The following is a 20,274-nucleotide window of genomic DNA, read 5'->3' on the forward strand; positions in this document are numbered from 1 at the left end:
CATGGGGTCATAAAGAGTCGGACACAACTTAAGGACTAAACAACGTTTCCTTGGGGCACTGGCCTAGGTGTCAAGTGGCTCAACCCGGGAATACTCTATAAGTTCTGTGCTCTTTGGGCAAGGCTGAAGAATGTGATGGGGCCCTCGAGATGTTGCCTAGAACTAACTCTTCTTGTGGACCTACTATGCGCCAGGGTTTATGGAAAAGAAATGCATACTTTTACTTGATTCTCATGGTTTTCCTCTAGAGGAGAATTCTGTCCATGTTTCAAAGACACAGAAGTGGGGCACATCTTAGAGACGGTGGGGGAGTTAGGGCTTGAGTGCAGCCCTGCAGGCCCGGACTCACGCTGGTCTGTCCCACCGTCCCCTCCTCCGCTGCCCCCAGGACCGGCCCCTCCTGTGTGCTCCGTTCAGCGTCTGCCCCAGAGCTGTCTGCACAGGCAGCCGCCCAGGCAAACTCCTGTCCTGGTTGGTCACCGGCTTACTCCCTGGGATTAGCACAGTGTTTGGCATGGAGTGATGGCTTTCTTGCTGGGCTGATACTGAGAGAGGCTCAGAGATGGTGGAGATGTGAGGAATTTGTGCAGACTCTCTCTGCTTCCATTTCTTCCCCTGTGAAGTGGTTGAATCAGTCCCTACCTCATACAACTGTTTGCGAGAATCAAGTGAAATAGTGTGTCTGTGGTTGCATGCCGCAAGCCTGGCACATTTCATCAGCATGGCTGTTGGGTCCTCTCTACACTGCTTTGCTAATAGAGTCTGGTGACGAAAGATGAAAGAGAGGAAGGAAGGTAGGCAGGGAGAAATGGAGGGCGGAAACAGGAGAAGCAAGGAAAGAAAGACTGTTGTTTACCAGATGAAGGCAAGGTTGACGCCTGTAGTAGCTGTGAGTTGCTGTTGTTTAGTTCCTGAATTGTGTCCGACTGTTTCTCGACCCCATGGACTGTAGCCCACCAGGATCCTCGGTCCATGAGATTTCCCAGGCAAGCATACTGAAGTGAGTTGCCATTTCCTTCTCTAGGGGATCTTCCCAACCCAAGATGGAACCCTCCTGCATTGGCAAGCAGGTTCTTTACCACTGAGCCACAAGAGAAGCCCACCCACGGGTTAGCCCAGCTCACCACTGAGCCACAAGAGAAGCCCACCCATGGGTTAGCCCAGCTCACCACTGAGCCACAAGAGAAGCCCACCCACGGGTTAGCCCAGCTCACCACTGAGCCACAAGAGAAGCCCCCCCACGGGTTAGCCCAGCTCATCTTCTTCTTCCCAGGCCGTCAGGGTTGCCAGGTCTAGCACAGAATGTCCGGTTACATCGAAACCTCAGATAAGCAATGAACACTTTTTAGTATAAATATGGCCCATGTGCTATTTGGGACACGCTTATTCTAAAAATGTATTTGTCATTTACCTGAAATGCTAGTTTAGCTGGACACCCTATGTTTTATCTGGGAGCTTCGCATGCTGTTCACCCTGAACATGGGTTTTATCAAATCATCCACAGCAAGGGTGGCAGCTTATTGGACTAGACTTCATTCCCTCTATCAGTTTCAAGGTCAGGTGCGAGGCTAAACTTGCACACTCTGTGCACTGCGGTAATGACTATAATTTCCAGTCCTTCTGCATCTTAGACTCATCGATTTGCTCTTTGTTTAATTTCTGATTTTCAAGAGCATGTGGTTTCTAAAGGTATATACAAATACCTATTGAAATTGTCTCAGATTACTTATGTCCTGAATGAGGGATGCACATGAAACATATTCTAATTAATTTCTCATGAAAAGTTGCATCATTTAATATTTGGCAGAGAATTTTATAGAATTTAAGACTTATCTTTTTTTAAAAAAAGACCTAAGAAAAGAAATTAAATTCAGATCGAAATTCCCATCTTGCATAGAACATAGATACTGTAAAACTCTCAAAATTTCCATAAAACCGTGACCATCTCTCCCAAAATGACATGTCATTTTTGTACAATTCATGCGATCAGGCATCCTAACTGAAATTAGAGTTCCAGATAACAGTGATCTCATTTTGTGATCATTTAGAAACACATAAGCATCATTCTGAGCAGTGGGCAAGGATTTGCATGCATATTGTTGTCAAAGAGGGCCGTGGGGTTGGGGGGGGGTCGTTTGCGACTGACCAGAGCCCCAGAAAGCTGCCGCTGTGCAGGTGTGGGAGCTGTGGGGCGGGGTGGGGGGGGGGCAGCCGTAGTGTTGACGTGAACACCGTTTTTTAAGTGCACACGGCACATACAGTCTGCACGATTTCCGAACACCCAAACCTGTTTTTCTGTGATCTGCTGTCAGAATCACAGCCCACCAGTGTTCATCTAAGGAGGGAGCTTTGCTTTCATATAATGATAATTCTGTAATATGATGCTTTGAAGGTCCAAATCAGAAATATTTATTCCATACAGACACAGAAGGATGAGACCAGAGCTAGCCCATCTATGTATTTAATAGACTTTTAAGTACCTTTGAGTTGGCCACAACTGAGCGACTAAAGAGCATCAAGTCCCTTTGTATAGGTTTTTCCCACTTACTGGGTTTTCTTGGCTTCCCTAGAACAGTTATGTGTGTTTCAGATTTTGACTGAGGCTTTCTGTTTCTCCTTATTCTGTATCTACATATTGTAATGTTTTGACTATGATATTAATTTTAAAAAATGATTACAGACCTAACATGGAAAAGGTGGAAAGTTGGTCTTTATTTGTAGCACAGATAAACATACCTATTTGTCGTTTTCATCTGGTTTGGACCTACCACTCTGAGACTAGAAACATTTTTCTGTGTGTGTTCTGTGTGTATCCACCTTTTTTTTTGGAAGGACCAGGAAAGCATAATAGCAAGTTACATAAAATGTAAAACATTGTATAGCAAATAAACAGGTGTCATGGAAGCCCAAGCTCACATGTACGTTCAATAGATGTATTTCAGCTTTTCTTTCAATATAGTGTGAGCTGGACAAACCATGCTTAAGAAAGCAAGAGAGGAATCTGCCAGTAACACATTTTAATTATCATGATAAAAACATGCAAACAAACCCAAAGTCATCATCTGGGCCAGATAGCCATCTGCGTGATGGGATGGGTTCCCCTGCCATCAGAGGCTCTTAGATCATCTCCCTGAGGGGATAGTTCCAGATTTCAACCCCTTGTTTCATTCTGACCGTCCTCGCATTCAGTAAACCCCCCTGTGTGACGTGAAGCGAGCCCACATCCACACCACAGCCACACCCGCCCCCACCTGCAACTCTGCTCCTGCTGGTCGCTTGATGGCTGGACCTGAAATCTCCTGTGTAACAAGCGCTCTGACTGTAGGAGGTGGGAGGGCTTATACAGTTGACCCTGAGCAGCATGTGTTTGAACCTAATGAGGCCACCTATAAGTGGAGTTTTTTCGAAAGTGTAGATAAATACTACAGTTCTACACAGTCTGGGTTGGTAGAACCCACAGGTGCAGAACCTCGGATACAGGAGAAGCAGGACTACGGAGGAGCGGTCATGGGGGGGCCGACTAGCAGTTACACACGGGTTTTCTGCTGTGCAGAGGGTTGATGCCCCTAACCCCTGCGTTATTCAAGGGTCAACTGCATGCTATTATTAGCTATTCATATCTTATCTCATATGTAACTAAAAAGACTAATCTGTATGACATAAACTGGGTTGGCAGGAGCCAGAGATTTAAGTCAGGTGGGGTCTCACTTTGGGTTGCGGCCCCGAGTGCAGGACAGTTGATATATGCGTGGGAGTTTCCAGCACATGGGGGCGGTATCATGCCGGGGAGGAGAGGAAAGGAAGGAGAGAAAATACACAGCGGGCGACGAAAATAGTTTCCGCCTTGTTTGTGCCCAGTATTTGAAAACGGCTGGTGTGACTAGTCTGCCAAGGTATTTGACCTTGGAATCTGTCTGCCTTCCTGAAGGTGACAGAGATCGGCTGGGCCCTGCTGACTCTGCCAGGCGTGGAACTTCGACGATACGTGATGCAAATTATCTCGAAGCTGTGGGACCCCACGTGCATTGGCAATGAGTGTGCCATTTGCTTCTTTATATAAAAAAGTCTCAAGCCATGATTGCATCTACCTTTGCTAAAGGTGAACTCTGATATTAGCTTTAACTTAAGAGCAACCAAAAGACCCAGGAAGAAAATAAGCTTCCTCTCTTTTCATCTGGGTGTCCTGCAGAGAAGACTATTTTCCTACCATCCGACTACAGGGCACATGCCCTTTCACAGGAAACCGAATGCACAGGAAATAAACAAGCTGGACAGGGAGGGCAGTGGAAGGTAGCAATTGCTGCGAATAAGCTGCCAAAAGCGTTAATTATAACTAATAATGATAAAGCCAGCTTTAATCTATTCATGAGTTGATTAAGAAATCTCTGTCGAGTGGCTGCCCCCAGGAACTCCACAATCTTTATTCTCTTGCTCACTATTTCTTTAAAATTTTCATCACTTTATAAGTCATTAGCATGACTATAGGAAGGGGAGGTAGGGAAATGGGATAGTAAGAGAAGTTGGTACTTGTCAATTACAATGAGGCAGAGCCTTAACGGGACCTCGAGACGTGGGCCCTGGGTCACTAAGGAGATCATGAGTCAAGAAGCAGTAACCTGTGAGCTCCGACTCTCTACATCCTTTCTGTTTTTTCCCCAACGCTAAACTGCGGAAATGGAGAGAATGGTTAGGACTTATTTATGTTCTGGTCTATTCTATTCTACAGTCCTCTCGCGGCAGGGAGAGGTCAGCTGCCTCTAAATAGAACCATCTCCCCTCTAGAAGCGCCTCACAGAGTCACCGGCACGAGCACCTGGAGCACACCCATACCTGCAGAGCTATTCTTCGTCCGCGTCTGTTACAAACTGAGAGTGGTGTTCGGGGGACTTGCTGTGCGTTTTGCTTAGGTGGAGTTTTACCGCATGTTTGCTCACAAATGTCCGGCAGCACAACTTACACTTGAATTTAGAGTCCGTGTCCTCTTCGCCAGCTGTGCTTTCCGGGGACCGCTGAGCCGACGACACCCGGGAGATCTCCTGCTCCGCTTTGCCTCGCTGCTCCACGGCCAGGCGGGTCATGTCCTTCATCTGGAAGCCCAGGTGGGACTCTAAGTGGCTGATGTAGGTAGATGGGGTTCGGAACTGGGAGGCACAGTCACTGCAGTAGAAGATGGGGTGGCCTTTGTCCATGTTTTTCAGGAACTTGGTCCCGCCCGTTTTCCTAAGCTGGTACTTGACGTTGGCGAGCCAGTGGCTGATGGTGGTCATCGAGAGTCCCGTAAACTTCGAGATCTGCATCCGCTCTTGCGGGCCCAGGTCGGACAGCAGGTATTTGCCCTCGGAGGTCTGGAAGAGGCTGGAGGCAAACTGAGCCTGCAGGATCAGAAGATGCTGGGGGTTCCAGTTGGACTGCCGGCCTTTCCTCTTATGCAAGGTGGAGACCTCGCTGGACACGTCCTCAAAGCGCCTGACATCCATCTCCAGCTTCACGGGAGGGACCCTGGGGGAGGTGGCGGGCTTCGGGGTGGTGGCCTTGGGGAGGACCTTGACCATGTCGGCGATGTCGGACAGGGCGTGCTTCTGGGGCGGGGACGTGCAGGACTGTGCTTGCGAGGACTCGGCCTTCTTGCTCTTGGACTTGGTCAGGTCGATGGGCTGATCGTTGTTCTCGAACAGATAGCGTCTGGACACGCTGGCCGGCCTCGTGGAGGGGGGACTCAGGACCGGCTTGTCCATGACGCTGAGGCTCGGCTTGTGAAACATGGACATTGTGCTTGAGCTTGGGCTGGAGCAGGAGGGCGCGCGCAAGGGTTCTGTGGCTTTGCCCAGGTGATTGTTCAGGACAGACTGCAGGGCGCTGAGTGGGTTGATGCCCGGCAGGGCCGCTGCAGGGTTGGCGATGGTGCAGCCGTTGCTGAGTGGAGACGCCGGCTCCAAAGCCGGGGCTTTCTCTTTCTCACTGCCCTCTCTCATCAGCTTGTCCTCCTCCTTCGGGGGACGCGGCTCAACCTTTTTAGACTCCGCAGGGGGTTCGCTTTTGCAGAAAGCATGCCCCTCGCTGTGGCTGAACGAGGACGCCTCCTCACAGGGACTTTCTTTCCCACACTCCCTCACCGCTTCCTCTTTGTCCGTCAGCTCCTTCTTCACTTGCGTGTAAGGGGCCAGGTGTGCAGGCACGGACACCAGGGGCATCACTTTCCACTTGGGTGCGATCGGCCTCAGCTTGTTGCTGAGGTTGGGTCGGATCTGAAGGACTTGGGAGCCCATAGGCAAGGAAGGCTTGGTGCCCTCCGAGAGCTGGTAGGCGGCGTGGATGCTGGGGTACGCGCTCCAGCTGGGAGCCCCATTCTGGGCTTTGTTGATGGCGGTGGTAACAGTATTTTCCAAAGACTTCAAAATGTCCCCTCCGCCCTTCGAGCCATCTTCCAAGTCCTCCTCCCTCAGATACTGGTACTTTATCGTAGGATCTAGTGGCTTTTGGAGAGGGTCTTCATAGTCCTCGCTTTTCATGACTTTCTCATCCTTGTTGATCTCCTCTGGCTTTTCCTTTTTGCTGTCCTTCTTCAGCTCCGTCGAGGAGGCTGCGGCATCAGAGGCAGAGTTACTTGATGGCTTGGGAGCCAGGGCATCACTGTTTGGGGCATCTGACAATGACTGCATCTTCTCCACAGCCAGTGGGTCCAGCACCAGCTGCTTGCCTTTCTTGGAGGCGGAGCTGGTGACCTTGAGAAAGTGACCGGTGACCATCATGTGGGTGGTGAGCTGCTGCAGAGTGTCGTGGGAGCTCCCACACTCCATGCACTTCAAGATCTGGGACTTGCAGGCCTCGAACTGCCAGGTGTAGCTGGCACCGTTTTGGTAGCCGTAGCGGTTGTTGCAGGACAGTTGGAGGTTGGCGTTCTTCTGGGGCGGAAACGAATCTGCAAACGACCCAGTGGTGGAATCCGGGGAGCATGGCCGATTGACGTCGAAGACGCGTTTCTTGGCGGGAGTGACCATTTTTGATGAAATGGTTGGGACTGGCTCCTTCAAAGGCACTTTTTGGTAATGTTTTGTTTTGATCATGTGGACACTCAAATCTTGGAGGGAATCGAAGGAATCACCGCAAAACATGCATTTCAGGACCTTTTGAGCATCCTCCTTGTCCATATCCTGGAAAGCCCTCTTTCGGGGCTTGGAGTAGCTCGTGGGCCTGAGCTTGTCCTTTTTGCGGTTGTCATCTTGGTAGTGGCCGGTTTCGTTCATGTGGACGGTCAGCTCAACCAGGGTGTCGTAGGCAGCGCTGCACTGCCGGCACCGGAACCTGCTGGCCCCGGTGAAAACAGTCCCGCACATTTTGCTGCTCTGCCGGTACAGCTGGACCGAGCTGAACAGGCTGGGCTTCGACACGGACCTCGAGGGCAAGTTCTGCTGCAGGCTTTTGGACAGAGCGTCTTGGTGCCAGTCGAAATCCGTCTTGTTGCCGCCGTTTCGGGTGTCACAATTCCGCCTCTCGCTGTTGGACAGCTTGAAGCCAAGACCCAGGCCCGACCAGTAGGAATCAGACAAGATGTTGGCGTAGACGGCGGTCATCTTATCCATGCAGCTGTGGGCTTCGTTTGGAAGCTTAGGGTGCACGCTGGCTTTCTTATCCGAGGCATCTCGGCCGCACACACTCTTGATGTCTGACACCTGATCACTGGCATCGCTCAGCAGGGACTCGTTCTCAGCGTCCTGGTTGGACAGGTGGCTTCCTGGAGAGTTCTGGTAGCTGAAGCAGCCCTTTTGCTCAGGGCCTGTTTCCAGCTCCTCGTCTGTCCCTGCGTCATTGCTGCCCTGAGGTTGAGCTCCCGAACCACTGTCTTCCTCTTCCTCCTCTTCCTCTTTGATTTCCTCCTCTTCCTTCAGCTGTTCCTCCTGGGCATAGCCTGTGAGAGGAGAGGAAGAAGACATGAAATAACAATAGCGGGTGACATATTCCACGCCTACTTCCCCACTCAGACCAAGTGCCTCCCACACAGAATGAACAATTGAATTGACGCTTTTATGAACAATGAGCAATGAATAAAGGAAAAAGCCAAATGATGCCTTTTGTGCCATCTGACGCCTTCTTAAAAGAAAACTGGCAGGAGTCATCTTTTGAACTGTGGTGTTGGAGAAGACTCTTGAGGGTCCCTTGGACAGCAAGGAGATCCAATCAGTCTATCCTAAAGGAAACCAATCCTGACTATTCGTTGGAAGGACTGATGCTGAAGCTGAAGCCCCAATACCTTGGCCACCTGATGTGAACAGCTGACTCATTTGAAAAGAGCCTGATGCTGGGAAAGATTGAAGGAAGAAGGAAAAGAGGGCGACAGAGGATGAGATGGTTGGATGGCATCACTGACTCAGTGGACGTGAGTTTGAGTGAACTCCGGGAGATAGTGAAGGACAGAGAAGCGTGGTGTGCTACAGTCCATGGGGTCACAAAGGCTAGCGACTGAACAACAACAATCGTTCTTTATAAACGCTTAGCATCCCAAGCTAACCATTTTAATGTTTAAGGGCCATCGTCCTAATACTCCTGTAACGGGGCAGTCTCTAAATTCACGTGCATGGCTTTCAGGAAAGCTGGACTGAAATTCAAATCCTATCAAAGACTTCTCTCTGCAAGAAGGACATTGGCTCATAAGCAAACTAAGACGACCCTTGGCATCTTCATGGTAAGGTTTACTGTGACACTCGACCCTGTTGGCATACAATCATCTTAATAAATCATTTTTGAGTGCTCAGAAGTAATTTGGATGCTCAGCCACTATATTTTTGAGAGCCAGTGTCTCTTTGGGTACAACGGCTTTATTTGTAGAGAGTCGCACAGCAGGAAGAGAGATTATGGAGTATCAAATAACGTCTTCCACCGATAGCTCAAAAATTATGTAAGCTCAGAAAATATAATGATTCTGAAATAATAGCAAATGGTGTTAGAATGGGAGATTTGGGAACTATTCTATTATTCTCAAACAGGTTTATGAAGACCTTGTGAGACAAGGCTGAAAGTGCCCTCTCGATCTTGTGCCTGTAATTTCTAATGCACTGTGATTTGTGGGTCCCCGTCATGAGATGCCAATTATACGTTTGATTTGTGGATGCAAAATGCTATTGGGAATGCATGCTTTCCTTTCTCAGAAAGGATTTAGGACCAGTAATTGCATAGGGAAAATGAAGGCATGAGAGAGCTGGTGGAAAGGGAATTGATAGGCAAATATCCATCAATTCCTGAGATGAGGAATGTGACTATTTATGCCCATGTACTCGTTTTCTGCACCTGGCCTTTTCAGAGCCACATGGATAAAATGCAACCAAAGTTGTACCAAAGCAAGAGATGTTTGGTCTTAGATTTGCATGGGCTGCACGATGTCAGTGCAGTAGTTTCCCTGTGGGCTTCTATCTCCCCTCAGTGCAGGTGCGTACTTGGGAGAATTCCCCAGTGCAGTGGCTCTATTTCCATCCACCAGTGATAATACTTGATAAAGGGGTGATCAAGCATGGGAGGTCTCTCCTGTGAGAGAGGGAGAGAGGAGAGACGGGGTATTATTAGAAGGAAAGTGCCTGCAGTCAGGAACTTCACGGGCTCCAAAGACTGAACATGAAGAGTATTTTTTTTTTCAGATTTTTATTTATTTTCCAAAATTAGTTTTTTTTTTTTTATTGAACTGTAGTTGATTTACAATATTGTGTTAGTTTCTGGAGTACAGCAAAATGATTTCGTTATATGCATTTATATATACACACACACACACACACACATCTTTTTAGATTATTTCCTGTCTGAGGTTATTACAGGATATTGAACATACTTCCCTGTGCTGCACAGTAGCCCCCTGTTGGTCACCTGTCTCACGTGTGCGAGTGCGTGTATGTGAATCCCGTGCCTCTGATTTGTCCTTTCTCGATTCCCCTTTGGTGACCGGAAGTTTGTTTTCTGTGCCTCTGAGTCTGTTTCAGTTTTGTGAATAAGTTCGTTTGTATTATTTTTAGACTCCACCTACAATGAGATCGCTTATCACTTGGTTTTCTCTGTCTGACTCACTTCTCTTGGTATAAACCCTGGATCCATCCATGTTGCTGCAAAGGGCCATATTTCGTTCTTTTTTGTGGCTTACTAGTATTTCACTGTGTGTGTATTCCGTGTATGTATATGGACCACACTGAAGATGAAGAATATCTGTTGAGTAAATATTCTCTCTAAATACATTCTTTCATTTGTATCAATATCCGTATGAAGTAGGAACTATTATTATTTTCATTTCACAGATGCAGAAGCTGAGGCTCTGAAGTTAAGAAATGTTTCCAAGGCCACAAAGTTAGCATTGCAAGACCATGCCTGAACTCAACCTCTGTGATGAGACAATCCATGGTCTTTACCACCAGCCTCCACTCTCTTTTTATTACCAATCTAATACTCCGGGAGTTGGCGATGGACAGGGAGGCCTGGCATGCTGTGATTCGTGGGGTCGCAAAGAGTTGGACACGACTGAGCGACTGAACTGAACTGAACTGAATGGACAAGAAAACTTTGCAGAGAGCCAAAGGTTAAAGGTTAAGCAGTGAGACTTCCTTGAGATGTCTCTGAATTGATAACCACCTCCGAGGGGAGAATTCTGGGAATAATGGAGGCGAGAGGCCATGATTTTCAGGGTCTATCGTGAGACAAGAGGAAGTGTAGACACTCAGCCTCCCACTGGGTTTGCGGTCGTGCTCACTCATTTCTGTTGACATTGGTGTTGAGCCTTTCCTCCCTAGCAAGTGGGTTTTTCATTCAACTGGTATTGCTGGTCTCTAGTTCCATAAATTGATTTGCAGGAAAAAAAGCTTCTGAATCCAGACAAACAATCATTAATAAGTGATCACCACCGGCAAGAAAACCCTGTGGTGTGCGAGTGCCGAGTCACTTCAGTCGTGTCCGACTCTGCCACCCCACGGACTGTGGCCCACCAGGCTCCTCTGTCCGTGGGCTTCTCCAGGCAAGGATACTGGAGTGGGCTGCTGTGCGCTCCTCCACATCTTCCCAACCCAGGGATTGAGCCCCAGTCTCTTACGTCTCCTGCATTGGCAAGCGGGCTCTTTACGACTCATAAAGCCCCAGAAAACTCTAGCTTAGAACAACTGAATGAGATAGCCCCACCCCATTCTCGCTGCATTTTTGTTTTTCTGGACTAGTTTGTATGTTTGCAAAAACAGTCATACCATTAAGCTGAAGGAGAAGGTCCATTCACAACATCAATAAATGACTTGTTACAGAGCCAAGCGAAATACTCCAAAGAATCAGGCAAATTTTGCCCATAATGCAGAGTCACTTTTGAAAGTTAACAGGGCTCTCCTACTCACACTTCGGGAGGATACAGATTGGCCAGGACTGTTCCAGGTTAAGACACGTAGTCACCTCGCCCGTGAGTGAGAGAATCACCAAAACGAAGCGTCCACACCCACACGTGGAGCTGGGGAAGACACCGAGGCGGGCAGGAGGGCCACTGCTCGTTGCTCTTGGCTAATGACTGCCAGGCTGTATTCACCTCACTATTTCCAGTGCCTAGCCCGAGGCCTGACTAGTCGCTCAGTTGTGTCCGACTCGTCGCGACCCCGTGGACTGTAGCCCACCAGGCTCTTCTGTCCATGGAGTTCTCCAGGCAAGAATACTGAAGGGGGTTGCCATTCCCTTCTCCAGGGGATTTTCCCAACCCAGGGATCGAACCAGGGTCTCCTGCATTGCAGGTGGATTCTTTACCATCTGAGCCACCAGAGAAGCCTGGCACTTAATAGGAAGTTGGGAAATAATTCGTATTATGTTGTGTGTGTGCTGAAAAAATACATGCAATCAGGGACAGGCATTTGCGCGCGCACACACACACACACACACACACAGACCACAGACAATCTGCCTGGCCAATATAGCCACTTTCACACAAGGAGAAAAGGAGTGTGTGTGTGGTTTTTTTTTTTTTTTTTGAGTGTTCTTTTTTAATGCTGACATTTAGAAGCTGAGCTTTCCAGCCCAGCTCAACTTCACAGTCTACTATGTCCTTCTAAATGGATTCCCCAGAAGAAAAGTCGAAGACAGCAAATGCCTCCCCCACAATACAGATAAAATTTTCTGCTTAATTAGGCATTGACATGTTTACTATAACCTTTACAGAAGAGTAAGTCGTGCTGAGAGACCCTTTTTGTCTGTTTTCTTCTGCAGAACAGACTCAATCTCATGCACCCGATAAAGTAACAAATTGAAAAGCCTCATAAAAAAAAATGCCAAAGCATCTATCAGAGTAAGTGTGTTTGAACAATGGCTAGGGGTTCCAGGGAGTTTTACAAAACACATTTTAATATTATACATTGAAGACTGTTCACTTAAGTGGCTTTGTTTGCCATTGGCAGCTGAGAGGAGAGAGAGGGGAGACAGGCAGAGTGTGGGTGATCGGGGTGCACAGTGAGTGTCTGTCTCTCTCTGTATTGATGAGATTTGTTTAATAAGATTGCATCATGTGCAAATCTTGGTAAAGTGGATTAGTTGACTTTATTCCTGGCAAGTTTATTCCTATGAATACTTATTTAGCTAAGATGATGATCACAATGATGCCGAGGCCCAAAGAGAAAGGCCTGTCCTCTGCAGAGCCTCCCTGTGGATTCTGGGTTGAAGGTCAGACTTTCTGGGGGCAAACATCTCGCTTTCCAACCTAAATGTCTAATTTCATCCCTTACCACTGCCTGACAGTGGCCACTCGAAGTGTCCATGCTGCCAGGACAGCTGATTCATGAGCACACTCAGCTCCGTGTCTAGAAACTCTCTGGTCCAGAGAACTCTCTTCCGCTCCCTCGGTCACTGCTCTCACTGCTCTGCGACTACCGTTCTTTCCAGCGACTAAGTGGCCTTCCTGCTCCCACTTCTCCCAGGCTGTTTTCCAGAGAACTAACTGCTAGAACAGGCTTCCCAGGTGGCACAAGTGGTAAAGAACCCACCTGCCAACGCAGGGGGGCTTCCCTCGTGGCTCAGATGGTAAAGAATCCTCCTACAATGCAGGAGAGCTGGGTTTGTTCCCTGGGTCTACCTACTCTAGTATTCTTGCCTGGAGAATCCCATGGACAGAGGAGCCTGGCGGGCTACGGTCCAGAGACTCGCACAGAGTCAGACACGATGGAAGCAACTTAGCACGCCAAAACATGAGACTCAGGAGGTGCAGTTTTGATCCCTGGGTCAGGAAGATTCCCCTAGAGAAGGAAATGGCTCCCCACCCAAGTACTCTTGCCTGGGAATCCCATGGACAGAGGAGCCTGGTGGGTGACAGTGCATGGGGTTGCAAAGGAGTCAGACACACCCTATCTCACACACACACACACACAGACACACACACACACACACAGACACACACACACACACACAGACACACACACACACACACAGACACACACACAACTGCTAGAATATTCCTTATTAAAGATCAGATCAGATCAGATCAGTCGCTCAGTCGTGTCCGACTCTTTTCGACCCTATGAATCGCAGCACGCCAGGCCTCCCTGTCCATCACCAACTCCCGGAGTTCACTGAGACTCACGTCCATCGAGTCAGTGATGCCATCCAGCCATCTCATCCTCTGTCGTCCCCTTCTCCTCCTGCCCCCAATCCCTCCCAGCATCAGAGTCTTTTCCAATGAGTCAACTCTTCACATGAGGTGGCCAAAGTACTGGAGTTTCAGCTTTAGCATCATTCCTTCCAAAGAAATCCCAGGGCCGATCTCCTTCAGAATGGACTGCTTGGATCTCCTTGCAGTCCAAGGGACTCTCAAGAGTCTTCTCCAACACCACAGTTCAAAAGCATCAATTCTTCAGCGCTCAGCCTTCTTCACAGTCCAATTCTCACATCCATACATGACCACAGGAAAAACCATAGCCTTGACTAGATGGACCTTTGTTGGCAAAGTAATGTCTCTGCTTTTGAATATGCTATCTAGGTTCGTCATAACTTTCCTTCCAAGGAGTAAGCATCTTTTAATTTCATGGCTGCAGTCACCATCTGTAGTGATTTTGGAGCCCCCCAAAATAAAGTCTGACACTGTTTCCACTGTTTCCCCATCTATTTCCCATGAAGTGATGGGACCAGATGCCATGATCTTCATTTTCTGAATGTTGAGCTTTAAGCCAACTTTTTCACTCTCCACTTTCACTTTCATCAAGAGGCTTTTGAGTTCCTCTTCACTTTCTGCCATAAGGGTGGTGTCATCTGCATATCTGAGGTTATTGATATTTCTCCCAGCAATCTTGATTCCAGCTTGTGTTTCTTCCAGTCCAGCATTTCTCATGATGTACTCTGCATATAAGTTAAATAAACAGGGTGACAATATACAGCCTTGACGAACTCCTTTTCCTATTTGGAACCAGTCTGTTGTTCCATGTCCAGTTCTAACTGTTGCTTCCTGACCTGCATACAAATTTCTCAAGAGGCAGGTCAGGTGGTCTGGTATTCCCATCTCTTTCAGAATTTTCCATAGTTTATAGTGATCCACACAGTCAAAGGCTTTGGCATAGTCAATAAAGCAGAAATAGATGTTTTTCTGGAACTCTCTTGCTTTTTCCATGATCCAGCGGATGTTGGCAATTTGATCTCTGGTTCCTCTGCCTTTTCTAAAACCAGCTTGAACATCAGGAAGTTCACAGTTCACATATTGCTGAAGCCTGGCTTGGAGAATTTTGAGCATGACTCTACTAGCGTGTGAGATGAGTGCAATTGTGCGGTAGTTTGAGCATTCTTTGGCATTGCCTTTCTTTGGGATTGGAATGAAAACTGACCCTTTCCAGTCCTGTGGCCACTGCTGAGTTTTCCAAATTTGCTGGCATATTGAGTGCAGCACTTTCACAGCATCATCTTTCAGGATTTGAAAGAGCTCAACTGGAATTCCATCACCTCCACTAGCTTTGTTCGTAGTGATGCTTTCTAAGGCCCACTTGACTTCACATTCCAGGATGTTGGGCTCTAGGTCAGTGATCACACCATCATGATTATCTGGGTCATGAAGATCTTTTTTGTACAGTTCTTCTGTGTATTCTTGCCACCTCTTCTTAATATCTTCTGCTTCTGTTAGGTCCATACCATTTCTGTCCTTTATCGAGCCCGTCTTTGCATGAAATGTTCCCTCGGTATCTCTGATTTTCTTGAAGAGATCCCTAGTCTTTCCCATTCTGTTGTTTTCCTCTATTTCTTTGCATTGATCGCTGAAGAAGGCTTTCTTATCTCTTCTTGCTTATTCTTTGGAACTCTGCATTCATATGTTTATATCTTTCCTTTTCTCCTTTGCTTTTCACTTCTCTTCTTTTCACAGCTATTTGTAAGGCCTCCCCAGACAGCCACTTTGCTTTTTTGCATTTCTTTTCCATGGGGATGGTCTTGATCCCTGTCTCCTGTACAATGTTACGAACCTCATTCCATAGTTCATCAGGCACTCTGTCTATCAGATCTAGGCCCTTAAATCTATTTTTCACTTCCACTGCATAATCATAAGGGATTTGATTTAGGTCATACTTGAATGGTCTAGTGGTTTTCCCTACTTGCTTCAATTTAAGTCTGAATTTGGCAATAAGGAGTTCTTGGTCTGAGCCACAGTCAGCTCCTGGTCTTGTTTTTGCTGACTGTATAGAGCTTCTCCATCTTTGGCTGCAAAGAATATAATCAATCTGATTTCGGTGTTGACCATCTGGTGATGTCCATGTATAGAGTCTTCTCTTGTGTTGTTGGAAGAGGGTGTTTGTTATGACCAGTGCATTTTCTTGGCCAAACTCTATTAGTCTTTGCCCTGCTTCATTTCATATTCCAAGGCCAAATTTGCCTGTTATTAAAGATATTAGTAAGCAACTGGCTGTTGTAACTCCTGCAAGTCTTTCTGTTGCATTGCATTTATTATAAATAAATTATAATAAAATTCAAACCCTTTGCCTGGAGTCTGAGGGCTTGCAGGATTTGGCAGCTACGTTTTTGCTTTATCACCCAGTACTCTTGCCTCGCCCTCTGTGCCTGCAGGACAACAACCCACTTGCTCCTTCTTGCATCTGCCAATCTCTCCTCAACTGTGACTCTTTGCAATTGCAGGTTTCTCTGCTTAGAAAGCTCTTCCTCTATGGCAGTTGGTTGCTTTTCATGCTTTAGAATTCAGCTCAAATGGCCCCTTCTGGGAGAGGCCCTCCCTGACCAGTCACTCTTTCTCTGTGTAACTCTAGAGCATATACCCTATTCACTGAAAGCACCATGGCACTGACCATACTCTGAAATCATCCTGAGGGCTTGTTTATTGATTGATTATGTTTTCTCACTAAATGTAAAGATAGACTATCTGTCTCCTTGAAGACAGAGACCTTGCTTCTCCCCACACTCAGGTCATATCCTGGCACTGAAAGATGTCCACAAGTTATCTAAGTGAATGAGCAAATAGATAGATCATACAATGAAAGGGGATTAGTCCGGTCGCAATCTCTGTCTCTACTTCTCAGCGATGCAGGCAGCGCCTGTGATGGGTAAATCTCCCCTCCCCACCCCCCAATCTAGATCAGATGTGAATTACAACCATTCTGATCAACTTTCCTCAATAATAAAACCAGAGAGACCCCACAAATCATCTTTTCAGAGCATACCAGACACCTAAATTCTTCTTGCCAGAAATCCCAGAAATGCCAGAAAGCTGTGGATTGCAGCTTTTTAAGTATGAAGACGGCAAATAAGCATCAAGACTGCAAAACACCAGAAAATACACTTATCAGGAGCAGATTTTGATTCAAAAAAGAATCACACAACTTTGAAAGTATGAGTAGTTTTTGTCACAGATAAAACTCTTTATCTGTTCTATGATATATATATCACACAAATATTAGCCTGGTCTTCTCCCAAATTCTTGATGGAAAAGGGGACAGATGGCATTAGAAAAATACACTATACAAGCTGCAAACTTTTTACTCTATCAATAGACGGGTAAAATTTGGGAACAAATCCTTAAATTTTAGACATTTCCTTTTAAATCAAACGTTAAAAAAACAAAAGGGAAACAATTTAAAAAATACCACCTCAGTTGTTCCAAAAACCTGTAGTCAGAATGGTTCAAATAAAATTGTGCAAAATAATTCACGGGCAGCAGGATGTGAGACACCAGACTTTCGCTAGGCATCTATTTTTGTAGTTGCTTTGAAAATCCACAATGGAGTGTTTACCGGAAAAGCATTGACAGCTTTCAAAGCGGCAGAAGAGGTTGACGAGTTATAACCTGAGACGATTATAAACCTCAAGAAGGTTGATTTTTTAAAGTGAAACTAGAATTCAACCAAGACCTCATTTAAAAACACACCCCGTGGTGACAGGATCGTTTTCGCCAACCCACCCCACTAAATGACAGTTTAAAATCACAAGAAGATTCCACAGTGTGCAGGGCAGATGTAAATGAGGGGATCGCAGGAATTTCTGGCTGTGGACCCAGTCGGTACACGAAAGGGTGACACGGAGGGAGGCTTCCCTGTCACGAGCCTCCAGTGTTCTGGTGACTGTGGTCGAGAAATCTGTTAACATGTATATTATTCTTGGCACTAATTGGCACTCGTGTTGGCAGGCTGAGTAAAGGAGATGGAGGATTTACTGTTCAAGGAGGCTGAGCCCCTTTCAGTGGGGATTAGGCCCAGAGGGAGGGCCGTGCTGAGCGGCTCAGTCTGCTTTGTGTCCCAGGAGGTGGTCAGCTACAGGGCTACGGGATCCTTGACACCACTTCTGAACAGAGACCTGACTTTACAGAGAATCCAGATATCACAAGGCTCAGCCTCCCTCCCACCCGGAGAAATCTAAGTGCAGGCATATTTCTAAACAGAGACATTTTCAATTCAATGTTCATATAGATTTTTATTCCTGCCATACCACACAGATCTCGTTAACATAAGCGTGGCTTGTGTGTGCAAATTGAGAGAGCAGGGCTGCTTCTTTCCTCCATCTGAACATCAGGACCGAACACATAGAGCTCTTTGTTTAAAGGGATATTGAAGATGGAGTGGTTTGATGGCAGGAGGCTTCTCTTGGGCCCAGAAGTGCTTCATAGAGACGGATGGAGAGCTTTCTGAAGGTCATCAAAACAAGAACATCGCTCTTATTTCCTGCAGACGTTTGGCTAATTGGAATATTTTATATGCCCAATGGATATATATCAGGTGGGGTCTGTATGAGCAAACAGTCCACTTACTTACTGGACTCTTGTTATAGATACTTTCTAGGGCCGTCATCACAGCTCTTTGGACTGTAAAGCTGTTTCCAAATCATGTTCTGTGACTTTCTCCACTTCTTGGTCTTCAGCAAAAAGGACTAAGCTCATTTAAATCAGAGAGAGTGGATGCTCCGTCATCCTTTTGTGGTTCATCTGTTTACTCATTTTATCAAGAAATATTTATTTCACTGCTAACACAAGTAACATACTTTAGTAAAATTGCACAGGGACTTCCATCACATTGGCTCTCCAGTGGTCCAGGAGAGTAGAGAGCTGAGTTACAGACAGAAGTTGGGCGTGGGTTTGGGGAGGAAAAGGTCATGAGAAGGTCATGCATTACTGGAGGAAGGTAGGTAACTTAAATGGGCAGAGTAGACCAGATGGGAGAAAAACAGTCCTGAGTTGCAAAGGTACGTAGCGCTGGCCCTCAGTTGGATAGACACGGAGACATTGCGAGTCATTGGAAAGTCCAAGCCACATTGAAAAGAGTACAGCTGCTGCTCAAGGAACAACCATGGGGTCCAGGGTGGTCTGAAATTTTGTTTGGCCAAACCATGTGGAAGAAACCAAATGTGTGTAGGACCCGTCCGTCTGCAAGCTCTAAACCAAAGGAATCAGGGGAAGCGAAGAGTTCAAAAATGCGGCACGCTCTTCTGGTACTTTCTTATACCATCTCTTTGACCTTGATTCTCTATCAATTCCAAATAGAAGTAACCATCCTAAGCCTGCCTGCTGCTGCTGCTGCTGCTAAGTCGAGTCAGTCTGTGTGACCCCATAGACGGCAGCCCACCAGGCTCCCCTGTCCCTGGGATTCTCCAGGCAAGAACACTGGAGTGGGTTGCCATTTCCTTCTCCAATGCATGAAAGTGAAAAGTGAAAGGGAAGTCGCTCAGTCGTGTCCGACTTTTAGTGACCCCACGGACTACAGCCTACCCGGCTCCTCCGTCCATGGGATTTTCCAGGCAAGAGTACTGGAGTGGGGTGCCATTGCCACCTCTTAGCATTTTGTTAGGACAAGGGAGGAAATGGAGGAGAAAGTGTATCATAAACCTTTGCTACTCAAAGGATGGTCCTTGGATGAGCTGCAGCATCACTTGGGAACTCGCTAGAAATGCAGACTCTCAGGCCTATCGAATAAGAATCATTTAACAAGATCCCTGGGGGATCCATAGGCTCAAGAAAGTTTGAGAAGTCTTATTTCGAAACTGTAAATTAGGAGCCAGATAATTGGCAAGCTACTTCTCTCTGCCTATGTTCCTATGTGTATGGGGGTACCAGTTTAGGAAAGAGAATACAGCTTTGAAAGTTCCAACCCCTTCTTCTTTCTAGGGACCAAAAGATGAAATACCTGTGGCTTAGACAACTGCTTCCGGTAACACAGGGAAAAACTCAGCAAGAAAAAAAGAATAAAATCCACTAATTCAAAGACTGATCAGTTAATGAGAAGATAGAATGGCCCACTGGTTGTGGGATGAGGCTGGGCTCAGTTCAGATCTGCCAGTTACTGTTTAAATGTGGTCACAGGAAAGTTACTGAAACTTTCAGAGGCTCAGCTTCCTCATCCATAAAATAAGAACAAGAATAGTATTTGTGGGGCTGCCCGGTGGCTCAGTGGTAAAGAATCCCCCTGCCAATGCAGTAGAAGCAAGAGATGAGGGTTTGATCCCTGGGTCGGGGAGATCCCCTGGAGGAGGAAATGGCAACCGACTCCAGTATTCTTGTCTGGGAAATCCCATGGACAGAGGAGCCTGGGGGGCTACAGTCCACAGGGTCACAGAGACTTGTCAGCACATACGGAGTATTTGCCTCCTAGGCTAGTTAGGAATATCAAATACGACAAAGTATGCAGCACACCAAGGCTGTAGGAATACCTTCTGACTCCCAGGCCTGTTGTAGGCACTCTATAAACACTGAACCTCCTCATCACCCATCCAAGCCCACAAACAGCTGAAAGCAGCCGACTCTGGCTTTCTTTGTTGTTGCTGTTTTCATTGATGTTCAGTCACTAAGTCGAGTCTGACTCTTGTGACCCTATGGACTGCAGTATT

The 20,274-nt window shown here is 46.9% G+C and overlaps 1 protein-coding gene across 9 annotated transcripts in view; it reads right to left on the reverse strand.

Annotated features, from left to right (window-relative positions):
* The window catches only part of TSHZ2 (teashirt zinc finger homeobox 2), a 508,475-nt gene that overhangs the window by 208,944 nt on the left and 279,257 nt on the right, over nucleotides 1-20,274 (reverse strand). For 3 of the 9 annotated variants that reach the window (XM_086331296.1, XM_086331300.1, XM_086331299.1), the window contains exon 2: nucleotides 2,693-7,906. In XM_086331296.1, coding sequence (XP_086187422.1) covers nucleotides 4,839-7,906 — 3,068 coding nt within the window. In that variant the 3' untranslated portion in view covers nucleotides 2,693-4,838. Of the gene's footprint in view, nucleotides 1-2,692; nucleotides 7,947-20,274 lie in introns of those variants that run through there. The other 6 variants (XR_015138825.1, XM_086331295.1, XM_086331298.1 and 3 more) reach the window with 3 other exon arrangements.

Source organism: Bos grunniens, chromosome 13 (genome assembly GCF_055505025.1).
Source record: "Bos grunniens cultivar Pamir isolate PY7600 chromosome 13, Bosgru_T2T1.0, whole genome shotgun sequence".
Lineage (NCBI taxonomy): Eukaryota > Metazoa > Chordata > Mammalia > Artiodactyla > Bovidae > Bos > Bos grunniens.